This window comes from Rhodamnia argentea, chromosome 2 (assembly GCF_020921035.1).
Source record: "Rhodamnia argentea isolate NSW1041297 chromosome 2, ASM2092103v1, whole genome shotgun sequence".
In the NCBI taxonomy this organism is placed as follows: Eukaryota; Viridiplantae; Streptophyta; class Magnoliopsida; order Myrtales; family Myrtaceae; genus Rhodamnia; species Rhodamnia argentea.
The window spans coordinates 30302710-30323216 of NC_063151.1; the positions used below are offsets into that span (position 1 = coordinate 30302710).

At 39.9% G+C, this 20507-nt stretch overlaps 3 protein-coding genes across 3 annotated transcripts; all 3 read right to left on the minus strand.

Moving 5' to 3' along the window:
* Positions 1-7366: 7366 nt before the first annotated feature.
* Positions 7367-9515, minus strand: LOC115734611 (transcription factor MYB80-like). The gene is made up of 4 exons (XM_030665460.2): positions 8960-9515; positions 8720-8880; positions 8375-8504; positions 7367-8263 (listed from the first exon to the last, which is right to left on the minus strand). Exons 2-4 carry the CDS (start codon positions 8850-8852, stop codon positions 7549-7551), a joined length of 978 nt encoding a protein of 325 aa, XP_030521320.1. The 5' UTR covers positions 8853-8880; positions 8960-9515; the 3' UTR covers positions 7367-7548.
* Positions 9516-13601: 4086 nt separating this feature from the next.
* LOC115734618 (transcription factor MYB80) lies at positions 13602-14981 on the minus strand. Its single transcript, XM_030665473.2, has 3 exons — positions 14798-14981; positions 14572-14701; positions 13602-14442 (listed from the first exon to the last, which is right to left on the minus strand). Exons 1-3 carry the CDS (start codon positions 14928-14930, stop codon positions 13728-13730), a joined length of 978 nt encoding a protein of 325 aa, XP_030521333.1. The 5' UTR covers positions 14931-14981; the 3' UTR covers positions 13602-13727.
* A 1265-nt stretch (positions 14982-16246) lies between these two features.
* On the minus strand, positions 16247-18715 carry LOC115734601 (probable amino acid permease 7). Its single transcript, XM_030665446.2, has 7 exons — positions 18500-18715; positions 18135-18368; positions 17933-18026; positions 17594-17808; positions 17272-17405; positions 16931-17170; positions 16247-16748 (listed from the first exon to the last, which is right to left on the minus strand). The coding sequence occupies exons 1-7, from the start codon at positions 18567-18569 to the stop codon at positions 16347-16349; spliced, it is 1389 nt and encodes a 462-aa protein (XP_030521306.1). The 5' UTR covers positions 18570-18715; the 3' UTR covers positions 16247-16346.
* Between the last annotated feature and the right edge of the window lie 1792 nt (positions 18716-20507).

A 20507-nucleotide genomic window follows, 5' to 3' on the forward strand; every position in this document is an offset into this window, starting at 1 on the left:
CCGCCCCATCTTTGGCTTGGTACACACCTTTTATCATTAAGTGACCTTTTCACCCTGATTTTTTTTTTCCTCTCTCATCTATTTTCTCCATCTTCTATGTTTATTGTTAATTGATTAAAACATCTAATCATTAATTAAGCATGCTCTTTCTCTCTCGTGTTTTTTTCTTACTACCACCATTGCTTCTCCCATCTTCTTTGCTAATTATGATCAATTGAATTTTGAAATACTGTCAAGTTTTCTACTTTGGTCCATAAAATTCTATTTGGGTTTTACCTGTCTCATCTTGCTCCATCTATTGCCTTGTCTGATGCCCTCGGAAGAAACTTGCCCCATTTGGGATAGAGCCTTGGGCTCGTCCCATCACTATTAAGATGCACAGAAAAGTTACATCAAGGCTTCATTTGTTTCACGAAAAATAACTTCTGAAAAATATTTTTCAGATTTTTTGATGTTTGGTTCGCGAAAAAACAAGCTAGTTAAAGAAAACATTTTCACCCATGAAAAAATTCTTTCAAAAGTGAGGAAAATATTTTCCTCTTCTTTCATTCCTCCTTTCTTTCACATTTTCTTTCTTTTTAATTATTTTTTTTACTTTTTTCATTTTATTTGTTTTTCTGGATCCAACAATTTCATTTTTAAATTTTTTTTCTTTTCCCTTCTTCTTCTCCATTCTTCTTTGGTCGGTCACTTTGGCCACAACCGTGGCTAGCGACCAGCCATAGGCAAGTAAGGCCAAGGGTCACCGATGGCGAGCTCAAGGTTGGCGAGGCTCGACGGCCAAAATCGGGCGAGCTCGAGCCTTGCCGGCCGGTTGCCAACCAAAATAGAATAGAAAAATAAAAAAAAAAAAAAAAATTTTATTAAAAGATGTATACTGTAAAATTTGATTTTCCTTACCAAATGGAGGAAAATATTTTGCAATTCATTTTCATGTTTAAGCAAAACACTGAAAAATATCATCATTTTCCTGGAAAACGACTTTCCGAAAAATATTTTTCAAAAATGCCACATTTTCTACGAAACAAACCGAACCTTGAAGAATTAATAGTCTAAGTAAAGTGTGGTTTTTTGGACCAAAGTAACAAACTTAAGAGAATTTCAAATTTTAATTAACCATAAGATACAAAAAAGATGGGAGAAGCGGTGGCGGCAGATAGAAACAAAACATGAGAGAAAAATGCTTAATTAGTTAAAGAAAGGCGAAGAAAAGAGATGGGATAGCAAATATTAGAGAGAAATGGTGATTAATTTTGTTAAAGTGCCGTAGAAATAAAGCTCGCCCAAAGGAAAATCGTATTGAGGTCACTTAACACAATGTCTGAATGTTATCTGAACGTTAGAAAAGAAAAAAAAATGTATTATCGTACAAACACTTTTTATGTATATTCAGACTACGAGAGAAGAATATAAATTTATTTATATAGTATACAAAAACCCTCCTAATCCTTTCGAATCATATTTGGACATACTTGGAGGAATATAAAATCGACAATATTGTGCTTTTAAAATCACTTCTCTTTCCGACCAACAAAAACAAGAAAAAAGAAACAATCGCTTCTCTTCCCTCCTACCAAATTATGTGTAAAAGTCAGAGATCCTCTTTGTTTGATATAAGAAAAAATTTCAAGGAAGTGTCTAAAGTAGATTTTCTTTCAAATAAGGATATGAAGTGTCTTCATTGTTTTAAAGAAGAGCTTAACCAAGAGTATTTTCGTCATTTAAATTTTTTACTTTTTTTTTCCTTTTTTTCCCTTCAAGGAAGGGGAATGGCCACCGGCAAAAAGGAAGGGAAAAAAATAAAAAAAATAAAAAGTAAAGGAAAAAAGGAAAAAAATCAGAAAATGTAAATGACGAAAATACCATTGGTAAAACCCTTCTTTGAAATAATGAGAACGCTTTAGGCCCTTATTTGAGAAAGTGATAACAATTCATATCCTTATTTGAAAATTTTCCTTACTATAATGATATAAAAACATGAGAATATTTCAAATAAGGGCTTGAAGTGCTCTCATTTTTTTTAAACAAGAGCTCAAAGTTGTTCTTATTTTAAATAAAGGCCTGACCAATGCATTTTCCTCATTTTCTTTTCCTTTTTTCCTTTCCTTTTTTTCAATATCTTTTTTTTTCCTTTGTTTCGGATGGCGAGGACTTGCCTCGCTTCGATGGCCGAAACAGAGGAAAGAAAAACAAATGGGACAAAAGAAAAGAAAAGAAAAGAAAAATAAATAAGAAAAATAAATAATTAATTAAAATGATGAAAATGTCATCGGTCGGGCGCTTTTTTGAAACAAATAGGGCACTTCATATCTTTATTTCAAAAAATAAAAGCACTTTATTCCCTTATTTGAAATTTTCCCTAGAAACATGTGCATTTTCATTTATCTAATTAGACAATACGTTTTAATCCTATAAGTATGCAACTTTATACTCTCCATCGCTATATAACCATCGCTATGTGGATTATAAGGGCGTGCATGGTAACACTTCTGAAAATGAATTTCTGCTATGGAATTCTGTTATAGAAATGCATCTAGAGCAGAAATTCGTTCGATTACGCAACGTTGCATTTCTACTTTTGAAGTTTTTTTAAGCCAATTTCAAAAGTTAAAAAAAGTTCCTTCTCTTTCAGAAGCAGAAATTTCTCAACATCAATATTTCACTCATTTCGATTTCTTTTCATTTTCGGTGCATCTCTCTCCCAACCATGTGTCCGCCGTCACTGCCTACCGCCGACCTTCATCAACCGCCATTGCCCCCTCCGCTGCACCGCTACCGTGACCATTGCCCATAGTCGCCAACCGCCAACCATTGTCGATTTTTGCCGCCCATTGCTAACCACCGCCTATCACCGTCGCCCACCATAGACCATTGCCTGTCATAGAGTCACCGTCTCCGACTGCCGGAGTAAAAATTAAATAATAATTTTTATTTTTAACAAGTAAATAATATTTTTTAATAATAAAATTTAATTTTAAGGAAAATTTTAAAAAATAAATATGAAGTAGAAAATTTTCAATCGCTGAAAATAATTTTTCATCAAATATTTTGTATTAATAATGTTCCAAAAATATAAATTTTCAATGGTTACCAAATGTATTTCTACGATTAGAAATCAATTTACGGAGCAGAAGTAGAAAAATTTATTTCCGGTCAGAAATTTATTTTAAAGTAAAAGTATTGCCATGTGTGCACTAAATTGCAGTAATCCACATAATTCAAGCAAAATTATCTTTGAGATTCATTCGTTCTTAACTTTCTCCCCATAAATATCTCTATATTAATTTTTATATCTTCACATTACTTAATTAAATTCGTGCCGCTAACGTGGTTGCAATTTTTATTTTTTCAAATTGGAACTTCTAAAACTTTTATCATATTTAGCATTGATGTGCAATATCACATGAGGAAAAATGGCATAAATAGCCCATGAAATTTGAGTTAATGTGCAATGCATCCTTGAATTTTTAATTTATTTAATGTGATCATGAACTTTAATCAATAATGTAATGTTGTCCCTAAATTTTTAATTTGTTCAATGTAGATCCTAAACTTTTTGTACATGTTTAATTTGTCATTTCATTACCCAATTTGAATTCCAACCCGATACGTATGAACGACAAAAAAAAAAAAAAAAGGCATTCAACGTATATTATTCATGTGAGATATTCAACTCAAAAGAATTATTATATTCTAATTTGAGTTGAATTTGATGGTTGAATATTTTATATGAATAATCCAAGCGTATTGTTACTTTTTTGTCCGTTTTTCAAACTCATCCGAGTGAAAGCCAAATTAGAAAATTCCGTTAAAATATCGGACATTTCATATAGTCTAGAGACTAAACTAAATATTTACCAAAAGTTTAGAGATCATAATGAATAAATTAAAACTTCAAGGACAACATTGCACATTAAGTTAAAGATCATGTCCACTTTGAACAAATTACAAATTCAGAGTTGACATTGAACATCACGCCAAAGTTTAGGGACCATTTGTAAAATTATCCTTCATATAATTTTTCAAAGTTTCTGAAAATTTAAAAAATATTAATTTTTATTTCGAGGGAAAATAAAAAGAAGAAATTATAGTTCTCGGGAGAAGTACACTACAACTGCGATAAGTTGTGTACAGTGCTAACTTTAATGCCAAAAATTTCAAAACAATCACTAAAGTATCAAACTTTTTTTTAAAAGCGATCACTTAAGTACCTACACTGATTTGCTTGTCAAAAATCATACGTGGCTCGCCGAAAGTACATGTGGACTTTCGAGTGACTTAAACTTAAAAATTAACTAACCAATTACAAAAAATACATTAAATGGAAGAAAAATAAGCTGAAAACTAAAAAAAAGAAAGAAATTTGTCCGGGGGGCAAGGGTTGTTGCTCTCACCATTGCCAGCAAAGGCCTGCAAGGGTGGGGGCTGGCGGGTGAGGCACGACCTCACAAATCTGGACGAGGTCGAGCCTCGCCGTCTCTGTAACCCATTCCTCTTGTTTGTCCACAAACTGTTCTTTGTTTTGCCAAAAAGAAAGAAAAACAGAGAGTTTGAGGAAGCTTGTGGGTGGAGGAGGAGGAGAGGAATTTTCTGGTCTGGGGGAGGTGAGGGGACTCCCAGACTTTCAAAAGCACTCGTCTTCCTCATATTATATTCTCTTTCATCTCCGGTCTTGATTTTTCCCATCCTTTGATTGATTATATTGTTGGGTTTCTATTTATTGAGCTTGAAGCTCAACTACCTAGATGTGCTCCAGCTTCTGCATATTTGGGAGATTGCTGGCTATTTGGGACTCTGTATCTCCCATAGAAACATTCATTTATTCATCTCGTATAAATGCGACCAGTTTGGATGTCAGTATTGTTGACGGCGAGGCTCGACCTCACCCGGATCCGCCAGGTGTTGAGAAAATCTTCGCTAAAATATTTTGATATTGACAAAATTGTGCTTATTCGTAATGAATCCAATGAATCCAATGAATACTTTAAATATTTTATCTCAAGTGATATATATGAATGAAGAAACTTATATTGATCTTAATTAGTGTTCGGACTCTAAACAAGGTCATTGTCTATTTACTTATGAAAGAGTTGAATCGTATTATCCATATTGAGTAAAGTGTCACTCATGTAGATCTAATTGTATCTTTGAAAAAGATTTTATTGAGCTCAAATTCAGAGTTCTAAGAGACTGTTTCTATTTTTGAAGAGTGTTGCAACATATCAAATTCCAAATTTTGTTTTTATTAGAAGACCCATGTATAACATATATCAATATGGCTGAAGAATTGTTTCTAAGGAAGTTCGTAATTCTCTATTGATGAGATAGTTCCATAACGGATGATAGAATATCCCTAATTGGAGATTGCCTTTATTGAAACAAGATAACTTCCATATTGGAAGAACTCCACTTATGAAAATCAAAGATTGAGTTGTATGGGCGATCGAACATGAGAAGTTTAGATTCAACACCAACGGTTATCAAATCTCGTTAAATACAGTCTTATTCAATCAAGATTGATGGCGTTCAATCAACGATTGAAGAGCGATCCTTTGAAGATTTGTCTAACGGCTAATTTGGGGGTAAATGAGATAAAAAGGAGATCAATGGTGCTCTCACTAGTGTGCAATCGGAATAAAAAATTTCAAATTGTTAGAGTCCTTCATATTTTACTTTTATTGATTTCGTGAGCTGCATACTGCAATCTTTGAATAGCTTTGTAAGTGTGATTGAGAAAAGATATGTGATCATTCTAAAATAATTTCATCGTTTGTAAACCCTAATTAATTCAACTAGCGAAATCTAACCTATCGGTTGTCAAGGAAAGTGGACACATGCTTGATCTAAGCCGAACCACTATAATTATCGTGTGCAAATTTATCTATCTCGAAATTCTCTTTACTATACCCGATAGAATATTGCACTCGTGTTCGGAATAAAAAACTGCATGCCTTTAGATTCTGATTCCTCGCGATATTTGATTTGATTCTTTTTATTCCACAATTTCCAGTAAAATTCGTTTAAAATCACATGTTTAACCCCTTTAGGATACAACATCAAGTAGAGCCTCGTCTAGGCCGGGCGAGGCCCCGCCACTTGTCGGCGAGGGTCGTTGGGCTAACCCCCACCCTTGCCGGCCTTTGCCGACGCCGGTGGGCCGGCAGAGGCACAACTCTCATCGCTTGAATAGTGCCCCTTTTAAAAAAAAAAAATTTCAGCTTATTTGTCTTTTATTTAATTTTTAGCTTAGAAGTCTACGTGAAATCATGTGGCCGGAGTTTTATTAAAAAATATGCCACGTCAGATAATAAATTTAAATATAAAAGTCATGTATTTTTTTATCGGAAAAAGCCACTTATTTCATTTCATCGAAATTTCTACGATTTGGCGCTGCTCTAAAAACTTTAAAATAAGTGCCGTACGCAACTTGTCGCACTCACGGTAGAGTACTTCTCCCACATATTTCCAGTTGCTTATGGCCACGCTGATCGGTCCGGCTGGCGTTGCCCTCCACTTCATCACTGTGAAATGGACGCCAGCCGAATTTCCACGGTACAATCACCGTTCCGATTAGCTTGGACGATCCATTTTACTCTTCCTTGTTCATTGTTGATTCTGAATCAGGGTCGTGCTAACCTCGAAGTTGTTATCGCATTGTTCCTGTTTCAATTTTGTTGGAAAGCCTCTCGACTGGAGTGTCTGTAGCGTCTGAGTCGTCGGATTCAATGGCTAGGGTTTTGAGTGTTCTTGACTGTTCTTGTGTCGTGTTGAGGAATTGATGGTCAGAGTTTGGCCATAGGGTTTCAGACAGATTTATCATTTATCAGCATATGAGTTTGAAATTCCTAGTCCTCGGGCAATGCGATGGATCCTGCAATTCTGTCAAGTGCGAACAATTGCTTGCTGACCTCTGTGCATCATTCGTAGACGAGCATTTTCTGTAACAAGATGGCGTTTTTTGTTTTCTTCTTATGCAAGCAATTCGAACCATGACGTTAGTATGCCAAAGCTTTCATGGACCTAGGAGAAAGGGGGCTCAGTGTTTTCTGATTTTCTCACCAGTCGCTACCGCTAATTTTGGGCAAATACATGTTTGGTTACTTTGCATCTGTTTCTGCCAAAATGAGTTTTGATATTAGAAGCGGTTGTATTCGGTCTCCTGCCTGAAAATTGTGTGTTGCTGCCTCTAGCCGGTTCAGCTTCCATCTTATGTTAAATCCATTCCTGACAAGCAGTTTAAGACTTTGTGGCCCAAAGAGGTTTGTTATGTTTTCCCTCAAAAAGATCTCGCAAAACATCAAGACCAATTTCTGCAGCGGGGTGACAGCTGCTGTTGCGATGTTCGGCAGGCCGACATTGTATTTCTAACTACATATAAGTGATTGCATAGTGAAGGAATGGCCCTTGACAAAACAAATTTTAATAGTTTATAAAGGTCTCATGTACATTTGTTGTCATTATTCACTGCTTTGAGAAGTTCATTATTTCCTTCAATTTCAGGGGGTCTTGCTTCTTTGCCTAGTACCTGCTGTAACTTGACAAGCCCCGTTACATGATGGGATTCATGAGATCATCTGCTGGTAAATCCCATAAAATACAGTTCGAGTTGAATATGCTGGATCCGCTTCCTAAATCTTTCTCTCCCTTGGACTCCTCCTCATTCTCTTCCTCGATTATTCCATCTAACCGGCCTTGTTGGTCCCCCACAGTGCACGTGCTTCCGGTACACATACTTGGGTTCCAAGGTGATCCATCCCCTTTGTTGCCAAACCCTGAATGGTCATACTCAAAATCTGAGGTAGATGGAGGGAAGCCACTGCATTCTCCTATGAAGTTCATTGCAGGCACCCCCATTGGCTCCCATGGCTTGGTTGGAGGCAGCATGTCAGGTTCCAGAATGGCCCTTGATAAGCCCAGCCTGATCTTATCCACAGGGTCCTCTTTCTCATTACTTTCAGTGGTGAGACAAGTGGATGTACCGGTCCCTTGTGGTGCATTGGATTGTTGGAGCTGGAAGTTGACATGTTTCTTGGTCAGCAGGTGAAGCATTTCATCTTTGAAGCAGCCAAGGGCTGCCTCTGCGAGATGGGCCACGTGCGGTGGGGGCAGTGCCGTAGCAATCTCAGCCATGAGGTGGGAGAATGGCTTGTGAGTAACTGGATCGATTCCCATTCCTGAAAGTTTCTTTTTCAGCTTCGTGTTCCAGTAGTTCTTGACATCATTGTCCGTGCGACCGGGCAACTGGGCTGCAATTATTGACCACCTGTAGCAAAATCCAATTGTCATTTCTCAATCTTGGAAGAACAGAATGGCGGTAATGTAGAGGAGTTGAGAACAAGCTTCTGCAGAAGAGTGGATTGATCGATTGATTTACCGGTTACCAAGGACAGCATGGAGCCTCATGATGGTTTGCTCCTCTGCTTCTGAGAATTCACCGTGGTTCAAGTCCGGTCGAAGGTAGTTAGTCCATCGCAGCCTACAGCTTTTTCCACATCTCTGCAGCCCTACAAATTTGGTAATTCAGTTACTCGTTTTTTTCTTTGGCTTTGGGCACTTGTCAAATACGTAAATAAAAAAAAGATTGTCATTGTCAATACACTGCTTTTCTTGTTTTGTGTGCAATCTTTGGTATGGTAACAAGACCTTTTCTTATTTCCTTTATATTTCCTCTGAGTGCGTTTGTGCGAGAGAGAGAGAGAGAGAGAGAGAGAACTGGCACCGGCATTTTTGGGAATGAGGCGCCAGTTACGGGTTCCGTGCTGGGCGATGTAAGAGGCGAGCTTCTTGTCTTCTTCAGGGGTCCATTGTCCCCTTTTGACATTGTCCTTCTCACAACAAGGAATGCGCCCCATCTTCTGTATTCTTGTATCTTAGGAAATTCTGATGCTTTGGTACAGATAGATGAATTAGTTGATAGTTTTGGATGAAAAAAGCAAATGAAGATGATTTCTCTACTTACACTCTTTTCAAGGATATCTTTTCCCTTCTTCTTTGTGTGCTTCTTGTGAAAAGAAACTCAAGCAAGACTGTTGTTTAGCCAATTTTCTATCCTGTATGTGAATGTGAAGAAATGGTGTGAGGTTTTTAATAAAGGAAGTGGTGTCTTCTTATATCAAGGGTTTGCCTTGCATGTGGCTATGGGCGATATAGCCCAAGTTACCATCAAAGGTGCGTGATTTAATTAAAGAATTCAACGCCACGGTGTGTGTGAGAGAAGGGCAGGTAGCTCACCCACAAGATGCTTGGTCAAAATCTCTCTCTCTCTCTGCGCGTACGTGTGTATTTAGTTGACTGTATCGGGGTTCTGCTAAAACTGGTGTGCTAACAGTTAAGGTCACACATAATTGCCTCATGGAAGAGCTTGTCTTTCACAAAAGTTGAGGTTGCTGCACATGCGGGTCTTTCTGGCACTCGGTCTATCACTCCTAGTTCTAACGCTTTGGAAACATAATCATTCTGTGACTGCAAGAATGGCTGGTGCTTGCTGCTTGCTAGCAACTGGCCACAAAGAAAAGAAAATGGGACCATGGACAATTTAGTCCCAGTCGTCTGTTGATATCTTATCAGTCCAGGACTAGTTATCAGTCCTCTCTTTTATGAAGACTCTTGACATCAGAGTGCAAGAATCTCGTCCACTGAGAAGATCGAGTGTCAAATATAATAATTTCCAAGCTTCTGTTTGTCACTGAGGTAGTTTCTTTGTCGATCTGCACATTTGTTTTCGTTATTTTTTCAAAGACGTATTCACAAACTAAAAAGGCGACTGATTTGCAGAACCATAATTGGTGCATGCTGTTGGCACAAGTCAAGCATATGACACAGAATGCACGTATAGTCTAGTCTCACATTTTAGCTGTTAAAAATTGGAGAGAAGCTCCTGTTTCTTACCTAAGCTCAAGCAACCACCTTCTAGTGAGAGGAATGATTCTGTACTTGGGATCTGAATGGGGGAGTTGAGATTCTATGATGCAAGGAATGTCTACATGAAATTCATCCAGATTCGTTCTTATTGATAGCAATCAACGCAGGGGTTTGCTTGTATCTATTCATTGGCCATACTCATTGCCTGTTTCCTGCTCATTTTGTGCTTTTTCATTCCACGTCGCTCTAATCCCTGAATAAGTGCGAAACATGAATGTCTAGTACAGCAGCAAATTGAACAACTTTGGTGCTCCCTTTCGTATTCCCATAAGGAAGGAGAATTACAGTTTCTCAGCTTAGTTTGGCACTGATAAGCGCCTAAAAAATGAGCCAATGAAGCACAAAACTGTCGCAAGAAAGCAAACGAAGCTGATACTGAAGCAAACCACATACCCACGTCCTTTTCCTGCCTGAAAATGGACATCTGAACATAATAGGATCTCGACCTCCCCACCCTCCCCTCCTGCACCCAAATTAATAATAATAATAGGATCGGCACACCAAGGACCGCCTCGTCTAAAATAAATTTCCTCGCGCAAAATCACACATCCATTTTGGATAATGAAGTACGTAAAAGAATATTTTGCAACAACATGTGTCGAGGCAAGACTCAATCTAGCCAAAGAATATTTGGCGACACAAACTTAGGGCAAACTTCTACATGATGTTGCCATCAATGAAAGTACTTCAAAAGAGAGAACTATCACCGGATAAAAGTGCATTTACTTGTTATAAGTAGAAGTGCGGGTCAGTCCCGATCTCACCTGGGCATCGAACCTACGGGTTCTCGGTGGTTTCGACAAGAACTGGTTTAGCTCCCAGTAGAATGACCGATCTGGTTCTCGGCTCCTAGGGAAGGAATCATACCTATTGGCGGAACCAGAACCGACTCAGAATGTGCATATGTGTGTACATATATGTATGTATTATTTTAATAGAAACCACACAAAAAAAAAAAATAGAAGAGAAAGTATTTATAGCAGAAATCATAAAAAAAGAAAAATAACACCGCCGGTTTTGGGACAAATCGGGACTTGCCGGTCCGTTTCCAAGGTGGACAGGGTCGGTCTATGGTTCCATAGACTAGGAATCGATCTTATCAGGTCACATTCTCAATTTCAGGATGTGAATTGATTATCCTTAACAATTAAGTCTTGATCTAAATTAATAAGAAGTTAGGAGAGGTACACGGTGCTAATGCTTGTAATTAATCTGTTTATGCTGTCACTCTATAATTGGCGAAAGCATTCTCCTTGGGTGTCGTTCATCAAATGGGGGCCTTTGTCGCGACCACCAACTTTAGTACTCATGATTGGCGAGTTCTCTCCGTGAAAAAAATGACAAGAGAAGGATTCAACAAGTTAACCATTCATTTATTCATGCTTTAGAATTAATGGGTGAAGACTGATCGGTTGTTTTTCTATTTTGCAATGGAATAAAGTATCATTCCTTCTGGTATGTATCCATTGCCCGAGATTAAAAGTTGTGTTTAAAAAGTGGTTCCTCTTCTTAAATAATTTTGTGTAAACTCTTTATGATCGGTGCAATTGAGTGGAGTGTTAAGAGACGTTTGTCGTGCGTTCTGATCCCATCGATTGCGTGCATAAAACTCCGAGTCAATGCCACCTGCACAGATCAAAGGCTTGGATTTAATTAGTTTGTTGGGCCTGCGATGTTTTATCGATCTCTAAATAGACGGTCTTCACGCCGGTGCCTGTGAATCATTAGACACACTTCTTGCGAAATACTGATGTGAACTCCCTCTTAGTAAACTACAAAGGAAATCGAATTCGTTTTACAAATGACACATAAATAAGATAGATAAATAAAAAAATGGCAATGCGTATCGTATGAGAGTCCTCTTTCTAAATAGAAAAAGAAATTGGAATCAATTTCAATAATTTTTTGTCATCTCACCGTGAATTGTTAAGTAATCATACAGCGTCACGGTTGCAACAGATGTTAAGAAATAAATTGTTTGTTTATTGTGCTTGAACTGTTTTCTGAGTTCCCTATTGTCACGCTTTTCTTTTCTTTTCTTCGTTTCTCCTCCTTTGATGGACATCCGAAAAGCTGGTGAAAAGTGATTTGAACCGTCTATTTTTGTAGATCCATAATTATTTTTGAGTTGATTGTCACAGATTCTACGGACAATACAAGACTTTGGTATTTTCAATGTATACAGATAGAATAAAATATACATTTAATAAAATTGAAAAAATATCACAAGAAATCCTATCCGGCAACACATGGTCATCTTAGCATGAATTGACACCTTGAAAGATTGATTATAACCACTTTTTTAATATATCACGAATTTAATTACGAAAGTAAAAACCAATGAGGCGTTGGTTGAGTTGGTGAGATCCTTGAGCCTTAAACGGTTAAAGCGATGAGGTTCCAAGTTCGAATCTCCCCAGCCTCGTCTTGGGGGACTTAACCGGTGGCATTGGCGCTCATACCCTCACCACCCCTAAGGAATAGTCCATTACACGTGGGAAACCTCGGTTACCAAAAAAAAAAAAAGAGGGAAAACGCTACCAAAAACCCTAAACTATGCTCATTGTGACACATTTACCTCAAACTTTTCTTTGTGACACAAAAAGCCCTAAACTTGTACGCATGTGACACATTTACCCCAAACTTTTAGGCATGTGACACATTTATCCCAAATTTTGAGGTAAATGTGTCACATAAAATATAAGCTTAAGATTTTTGATGTCAAAAAAAAAAATATTTTGAGGTAAATATGTCACACGGGTACAAGTTTAGGGTTTTCGATGTCACAAGAAAAATTTTGGAGTTTCTGGTGTCACAAAAAAAATTTTGGGGTAAATGTGTCACAGTTGACATAGTTTAGGGTTTTTGGTGGTTTTTTCCGAAAAAAAAAATTGAGAAAGTAAAAGGAAAAAGACAGGAAAGAATTCGTGGGCCATTTCATTGCCTGGGTTGCTTTATTCGAAACAAATGGGCCCGTTGCTCCCATAGGCCCATATCTGGAAGTTGGACTTGGACTGTCAAGTCGGACCATACGATAAGGAAAAGTATAAGGCCTTTGGATTAAGCAAAATTATAAAGAAAGAGTTTTTTTTTTTTTTTTGCGCTCCCGTCAAAATTTGAAATATTATTCAAGTTTCGGAAAATGAAAAAAAAAATTATAGAGGAATTTTTTTTTTTTTTGGATCTCTCCTTTCTCTGACTTTTGCTTTGCAACTTCAAGTGTCGAGATTTGCATGATGTGTCGAATAGTTACTCTTTGACCTCTATACATCATTCATAGACGAGCATTTTCCGTAAAAAGATTTGCGTTTTTATTCTTTTCTTCCGCAAGCGATTCGAACCTTACTTCCTAAAGCTCTTTAGAGCGTGGTTCTATTCTAAATCGACGATCAGTCACTTCTCCCCACCGCTTTTTTTTTTTTTTTTGGGTAATATACATGCTTGGATGCTCAGCATCTGTGTCCGCCATAATGAGTGTCGACATTAGAAGCATTTGCATTCGGTCGCTTGCCCGAAAATTGCGCGTTTTTCTGGATCTAGCCGGTTCAGGTTCCGTCTAAAGTTAAATCCATCCATGATAAGCAATTGCTGTCGGGATGTTCGTCCCCGCCTAGATTGTATTTCTAACTGAAGAAGTGCGGTTGCATCGTGAAGGGATGCACCTTGACGAAATCTCTCAATAGTTTATAAAGTGTCGTGTACGTTTGGCGTCATTATTCACTGATACGAGAAGTTCATTGTTTCCTTCAATTTCAGTGGATCTTGCCTTCTTTGGCTAGTGCCTGCTTGTTACTCGATGAGCCCCGTCACATGATGGGATTCATAAGATCATCTGCGGGCAAATCCCATAAAACACAGTCCGGGTTGAATATGCTGGATCCGCTTCCTGAATCTTTCTCTCCTTTGGACTCCTCTCCATTCTCTTCCTCGATTATTCCATCTAGCCGGCCTCGTTGGTTCCCTGCAGTGCACGCACCTCCGGCGCACATACTTGGGTTCCAAGGCGATCCGTCCCCTTCGTCGCCAAACCCTGAATGGCCGTACTGGAATTCCGGGGCGGATGGAGGGAAGCCACTGCATGCTCCTATGAAGTTCATCGCAGGCGCCCCCATTGGCTCCCATGGCTTGCTTGGAGGCAGCATGTCAGGCTCCAGAATGGCCCTCGATAAGCCCAGCCTGATCTTCTCCACAGCATCCTCTTTCTCATCGCTTTTAGCGGTGAGACTAGTGGATGTGCTCGCCCCTTGTGGCGCACTGGATTGATGGAGCTGGAAGTCGACGCGCTTCTTGGTCAGCAGGTGGAGCATTTCATCCTTGAAGCAGCCGAGGGCAGCCTCTGCCAGATGAGCCACGTGCGGCGGGGGCAGTGCCGTAGCAATCTCAGCCATGAGGTGGGAGAATGGCTTGTGAGTAACCGGATCAATTCCCATTCCCGAAAGCTTCTTTTTCAGCTTCGTGTTCCAGTAGTTCTTGACGTCATTGTCCGTGCGACCGGGCAACTGAGCCGCAATTATCGACCACCTGCAGCAAATTCCAATCGTCATTTCTCAATCTTGGAAGAACAGGATGGCGGGTAATGCAGAGGAGTCCGAGAACAAGCTTCGGCGGAGGAAAAATGACGTGGAAGGATGGAATGGTTGATTGGTTTACCGGTTACCAAGGACGGCATGGAGCCTCATGATGGTTTGCTCCTCTGCCTCTGAGAATTCACCGTGCTTCAAGTCCGGTCGGAGGTAGTTAGTCCACCGCAGCCTGCAGCTCTTGCCACATCTCTGCAGGCCTACACATTGATCATTGGCAATTCGGTTACTCGTTTTTTCTTTTAATCTTTGGCCTTGGCCACTTGTTAAATACGTAATACAGAAAGAGAGCGAACCTGCATTTTTGGGAATGAGGCGCCAGTTGCGGGTTCCGTGTTGGGCGATGTAAGAGGCGAGCTTATTGTCTTCTTCAGGGGTCCATTGTCCTCTTTTGACGTTGTCCTTCTCGCAGCAAGGAATGCGCCCCATCTTCTGTATTTTATCTTTAGGAAATTCTGATGCTTTTGGCACGGATAGATGAAAGGCAAATGAAGAAAGATTTCTCTTCTTACTCTCTTTTTCAAGGTTATTTTTTTCCCCCTTCTTCTTTGCGCGCTTCTTGTAAAGAAAATCAAGCGAGGCTGTTGTCTAGCCGAATTTTCTATCCTGTATGCGAGAGTGAAGAAATGGTGTGTTGATTTTTAATAAAGGGGGCGGCGTCTTCTTATATTAAGGGGTTGCCTTGCATGTGGCTCTGTGCGATGTAACCCGAGTTACCATCAAAGGTGCATGATTTAATTAAAGAATTCAACGCCACAGTGCGTGTGTGAGAGAAGGGCAGGTAGCTCACCCACAAGATGCTTGGTCAAAATCTCTCTCTCTCTCTCTCTCTCTCTCTCTCTGCTTGCGTGCGTGTGTATGTAGTTGACTCTATTGGGTTTCTGCTAAAGCTGGTGTGCTAACAGTTAAGGTCACACATAGTTGCCTCACGTAAGAGCTTGTCTTTCACAAAAGTTTGAGGCTGTTGCGCGTGTGGGTCTTTCTTGCACTTGGTCTATCGCTCCTAGTTCTTACGCATTCGAAACATATGCTGTGAATGCAAGCATGGCTGGTGCTTGCTGCTTCTTAGCAATTACTTTTAACATGAACAAGTTAGTCCCAGCCGTCTGTTTATATCTGCATCAGTCCTCTCTTTTATGAAGACTCTTGACATGAGAATGAAGAATCTCGACGACTGAGAAGACGGAGTGTCAAATATGGTCATTTTCAAGCTTCTGTTTGTCAGTGATGTAGTTCTTTGTCGATCTGCATGATTTATTATCGTTATCTGTTAAAGACGTATTCAGAAACTAGAAAGACGACTGATTGGCCAAGCCATAATTGGTGCATGCTGTTGACACAACTCAAGCACGTGACAGAGGGTACATGTATATTCCCACTTGTTAGGTGTTAAAAATTTGAGAGAAGCTCCTGTTTCTTACCTAAACTCAAGCAACCACCTTCAAGTGAGACTAATGATTCTGTACTTGGCATCTGAAGGAGTTGAGATCCTAAGGTGCAAGGATTATCTGGATGAAATTCGTCCAGGCTTGGACTTGATCTACTGTAGACCTGGTTATTTGCAACCATTGATAGTACTTAATCCAGGGGTGTGATTGTATCTGTTCATAGGCCAGTGCATGCCAGTATTCATCACTATCTGCTTGGATGTATAGCCTGTTTCCTGCTCATTTTGTGCCTTTTCATTCCATGTCGCTTGTATCCCTGAATAAGTGCGCAACATGAATATTTGGTACGTCATCAACTGAAGGACTTTGGTGCTCCCTTTTTCACCTTAGCAAAACAGGGAACTAATCATCTGATCTCCCCTCTTGTATTCCCATAAGGAAGGAAAATTACAGTTTCTTAGCTTAGTTTGGCACTGATAAGTGCCTCGAATGAGCCAATGAAACTCAAAACTGTTGCAAGAAAGCAGACGAAGCTAAATATCCTAAGGATGACCCATTTTCTCGTCCAAGCTCCGATTTTCTTTTGCACAAAGTACATCTCCACTGGGAAATATATCGCCAACGGCCAGAAGTTCATCGCACCCAACACTCCTAGAACCGAGTTGAAGTAAGGAAATACCATGGCTATTCCAGTTGTGGATATGACAAATACCGTGCGGAAGCACAGCCTGAAAAGATTCATCCGAATAGCCGGCACCAAGGGAAGCCTGAATGTGTAGAATTTGTTCACAAATCTGCTATTTGGGTATGTGCTGCTGAACCATCTCTCTGCTGCTGCAAATATGGGCTGACTGTACATCTGAGCAAAGAGACTCGGCATAAATGATGCAACCATGTTTTCAAAGTCTTAATCAGTTGTCAGAGTGCATAACCAATTGAAGATCGAAAACGAGTTTAATATTGAGATAAAAACTTAAGGCAGGTATTGGTCAATTCCTTTTTTTTTCTTCCTATAAAAATCGGGTATTGTCATACATATACCTGGTATCCTCCAACCAAGTGGATAATAATGCACACATTCGCAAAGTCGACCAGCCAGAAGGGCTCAAAGAATCCCTCCCCGTTCACTATCCCGGTCAGGAGATTCCCCGGCGTGCCATTGCCAAAGGCTGCATATCCGAAGCATCCGCAGCAGAAATAAAAGAAGGTGGTTATGAAGATTGCGGCCATGGAGGCCCTCTTCATCGTCTGGTTTTCTGGTGGAGGGGACTCCAAAGTGTCCTGAACGGGACAGAAACTCAAGATTCGGTAAGCCTCTAGGCCTTGTGGATTGTTCTGAAACAGAAATTGAATTGAGTTCAAATAATAAAGCCAAGGGTCACCTGTATCTCAAGAAGAATGAGTGAGTATGGATACGCAAAAGCAATATCTCCAAGCGCCTCGAAGGCATTCCATAACTTCTTCTCAGCTTTAGCAGCCGGAACTCCTGCAATCCCTCCGGCGATTCTTCCATTTTCTGGAGTTTTCAAGAAATCGAGAGAGTCATCGCAGTAACTCCTAGGAGCTCTAGGCAATACTAAGAGAGTACGAAATTGTTCCTCCATTTATCAGATAGCAAAAGGAACTGATTCAATTTTATTATGTTTCGCTTCAAAAGATCAACAAATTTCTCGAGTATGAACAGATGACAGCAAGCACACCAACCTATGACTTTTGCAAAGCCGAGTCCTAGTCCAATGGAAGAATAACAAAAGGACATGATCGCGGCGACAACTGAAAGCCATTTCATGTTGTGGATGTCTGGTATCAGTGACATTACGATCTGTATAATCCCAAATAGCAGCATGTAGAAGCTGCTCCCATAGTGACACCGAGCATTTTGCCCTTCTCTGTGATAGCAATTCGATTTCCCAATGGCCCTGCATCCACACAGGGATGCAAATTTTCCAGGTAAACGCCCAAATTAACAGTCTACAATAAAGATACCCATAAACAAGGCAGATTCACCCGCATAAAATTACTATATTTCTCTGATCATGGTACCTCATACTGGTTGCAGTAGTTATAACGTAAGCTATATCTGTGCCATACAAGCTCAGATACTGAAGCAAACCACACACCAACATCCTTTTCGTACCTGAAATGGTCAAAGAACATACCAGGATCGACACATCAAGAACGTCGTGTAAAATCACACAACCAATGCGAACAATAAGGTAGGTAAAAGACGTGATTGTTTCCCTACCAAGAAATACTCTAACTGCCTCCATGTAAGAATAGTTCCGCGTCCCTTTTACAGGGTCGGGTGTCCGGTAACAATCGGACAGAAGGAAAGCGGAAATGTAGGTGACTATCGCGAAACAAAGCAAGCACACCGGCCCAGCTATCCACCCCAACTGTGCTGTACTCCAAGCGAGGGACAGGACTCCGGAGCCAATGACCGCGGTGATGATATGAGCAATGCAACTCCATAAGGTTCCTGAGTAAGTGGAGCAACTTCAGATCCGTGCTTTTAATGCTCGGACCTCCGGATAGGATCCAAATTTGAAAAGCACACGAAGGAACCACACATGCATGTAGAAGACATAAATTATTTAAAGAGAGCCTGACCGGTTCTCCGCAAATGCCCATCGTCGTCCACTGAACCGTCAGCGACCTCGAGGGAGTGATGGACTGCCATTCTTCTTATGCAGTGCAGAAGATTCAAATCCGTCGATTTCCTTACCTGTGTGACAACTAAAAAAACTGGGAGGAGCTGAAGTTATTTATATCAGCAGGATCTTCTGCAATATATAAGCATATGTAAATCCATTTAATTTCGTTCGTACCACTTACAATCGATGTATGCTGCTCAGGACAGCAAGAATCATTTCAGTCGTTCTCACAGTAAAAAGAATATGGCCTTGATGGTGCGGTCGACAGATGTCTCATATCGACATGGAAGCAATAAAGAAGTGATCCTAGAGTTTCCACAAGCAATCGCTATTTCAGATGGCAATAAGGAGTTTTCTCAGGACAAGATCTGCCCTACTTTGGAAATAAATATCGTCCCTCCTAAAAGAAAAGATCTCCCTCCACGGCGTACATATGGCCTTCGTCGATCTCGATCTTGTACGATTCTTCACTTTACGATGTCAAATGACTGTAGAAGTTGTAAAATCCAAATGGGTGAGTGGGTGAGTGGTCGAGTCCTCGTCTTTAATCCAAAGCAAGGAAAGATGACTCGGGACGGATTCTGTCTTTGATGGTCCAAAGCACTCACAAAGCGCCTACTTGAACAAAAAACGACAATCGCCAGAAAAGCCAACCTCCCTTTCCTCTCTCAGAGCTTGAAGATCTCTTACACTTTTTTTTTTTTTTGGTAAAGGAAGATCTCTTACACTTTGATGCTGGTTACGTCAAGAACGTCGCCAGCTGAAGTCGCCTTCACCTTTCGGATCGGCTTTGGCTGATTTTTCTTGACACGTTTCGGGGACTTTCAGATTCGGTAGGCTTGACTCGAGGGAGTGTTGTGGACGGTATCATCACAACACTAGCAGCAGCCATCGGTTATTATCGTTAAGAACTGAGAGTCTGAGACCCACACGGAAGTCCTTGCTTCGAGTAAATTTGCTTCTCAAAGCAATCCATTGCTGACCCTCGTTGCCAGGGTTACGTCTGCCGCTAATCCCATGCTGTGTTGTTTTTTTCGAGTTGCCGTCGGAATGGGTATCGGATCGATCGTCATGTGTGCATCTGAAGACGGACGATTCGCGTCGGGAATATCGTAATTTGACACACAAAATCTCGATGACTTCATTCACTTGGTTAATCAAGTGTTTGGCAGTCTGCAAAGTTGGAGAATTATTGAAGATCTGCTTTATTGGTCCTATGTGCACTTTACGAGCGTCCGAACACAGTAAACAAAATGCTTTATCAGTTTGCAATTCCTGGGCCCGGACAAGAAGCGTTCATCATATGAGCGCAAAGCGAAGCGAAGTTCGTATTGGAGAAAGTATATCTCAACAATAAAGTAATTTTAAAGATTGCTCTCAATCAGATCAAGACTAGCCAAGCAATTCCGATACTCATGACAAGTGCAGCGAGAGTTTCCAAAGTCGACGAATATTTTTCCTTCTTTGTATATAGGATTTTATTTTTCTATGTATAAAAGTCATAGCTTATGATAGATATTGTATTACATTTATTCTAGCTAATATCTTTCCATAAAGTATTAGTAATCCTGTGCTTTAAATACTTGTAAGAAATAAAGTAATATTATTTCGTCCAATTCTTACATGGTATTAGAGCCTACTGCTCACAAGCATATCATTCATTTTTTTTTCAATGGCAGAAGGATCCTTAAACACTCCTACAATGGTCATTGGCCCTTCTTCAAATAACGCCTCCATGCTTGTGTCGATCAATGCGGCTGTGCAACTACCTTTCAAGTTACTTCGATGAATTATCCGTCTTGGTTGGCTTAATTTAATTCTCTACTCTTGGGCTACGATTTAATGGGGTATGTAGATGGAACACTATTGTGTCCGTCTAGCACCATTATTAGCGATGGAAAAACTACTGTCAATCCATCTTATTCTCATTAGGTACGCCTAGATCAACTATTGCTTCATGCAAT

Bases quoted from the DNA above. Each gene is read 5' to 3' on its own strand.
- LOC115734611 (XM_030665460.2), bottom strand. From the start codon at position 8,852: ATGGGGCGCATTCCTTGTTGTGAGAAGGACAATGTCAAAAGGGGACAA. The intron at 8,505-8,719 runs GTGCCAGTTCTC...CCAAATTTGTAG, and splicing joins CCTCATTCCCAAAAATGCCG to GGCTGCAGAGATGTGGAAAA. The intron at 8,264-8,374 runs GTAAATCAATCG...ATTTTGCTACAG, and splicing joins CATGCTGTCCTTGGTAACCG to GTGGTCAATAATTGCAGCCC.
- LOC115734618 (XM_030665473.2), bottom strand. From the start codon at position 14,930: ATGGGGCGCATTCCTTGCTGCGAGAAGGACAACGTCAAAAGAGGACAA. The intron at 14,702-14,797 runs GTTCGCTCTCTT...ATCAATGTGTAG, and splicing joins CCTCATTCCCAAAAATGCAG to GCCTGCAGAGATGTGGCAAG. The intron at 14,443-14,571 runs GTAAACCAATCA...AATTTGCTGCAG, and splicing joins CATGCCGTCCTTGGTAACCG to GTGGTCGATAATTGCGGCTC.
- LOC115734601 (XM_030665446.2), bottom strand. From the start codon at position 18,569: ATGGCAGTCCATCACTCCCTCGAGGTCGCTGACGGTTCAGTGGACGAC. The intron at 18,369-18,499 runs GTCAGGCTCTCT...CCACTTACTCAG, and splicing joins TGGGCATTTGCGGAGAACCG to GAACCTTATGGAGTTGCATT. The intron at 16,749-16,930 runs GTATATGTATGA...CTCTTTGCTCAG, and splicing joins ACTTGGTTGGAGGATACCAG to ATGTACAGTCAGCCCATATT.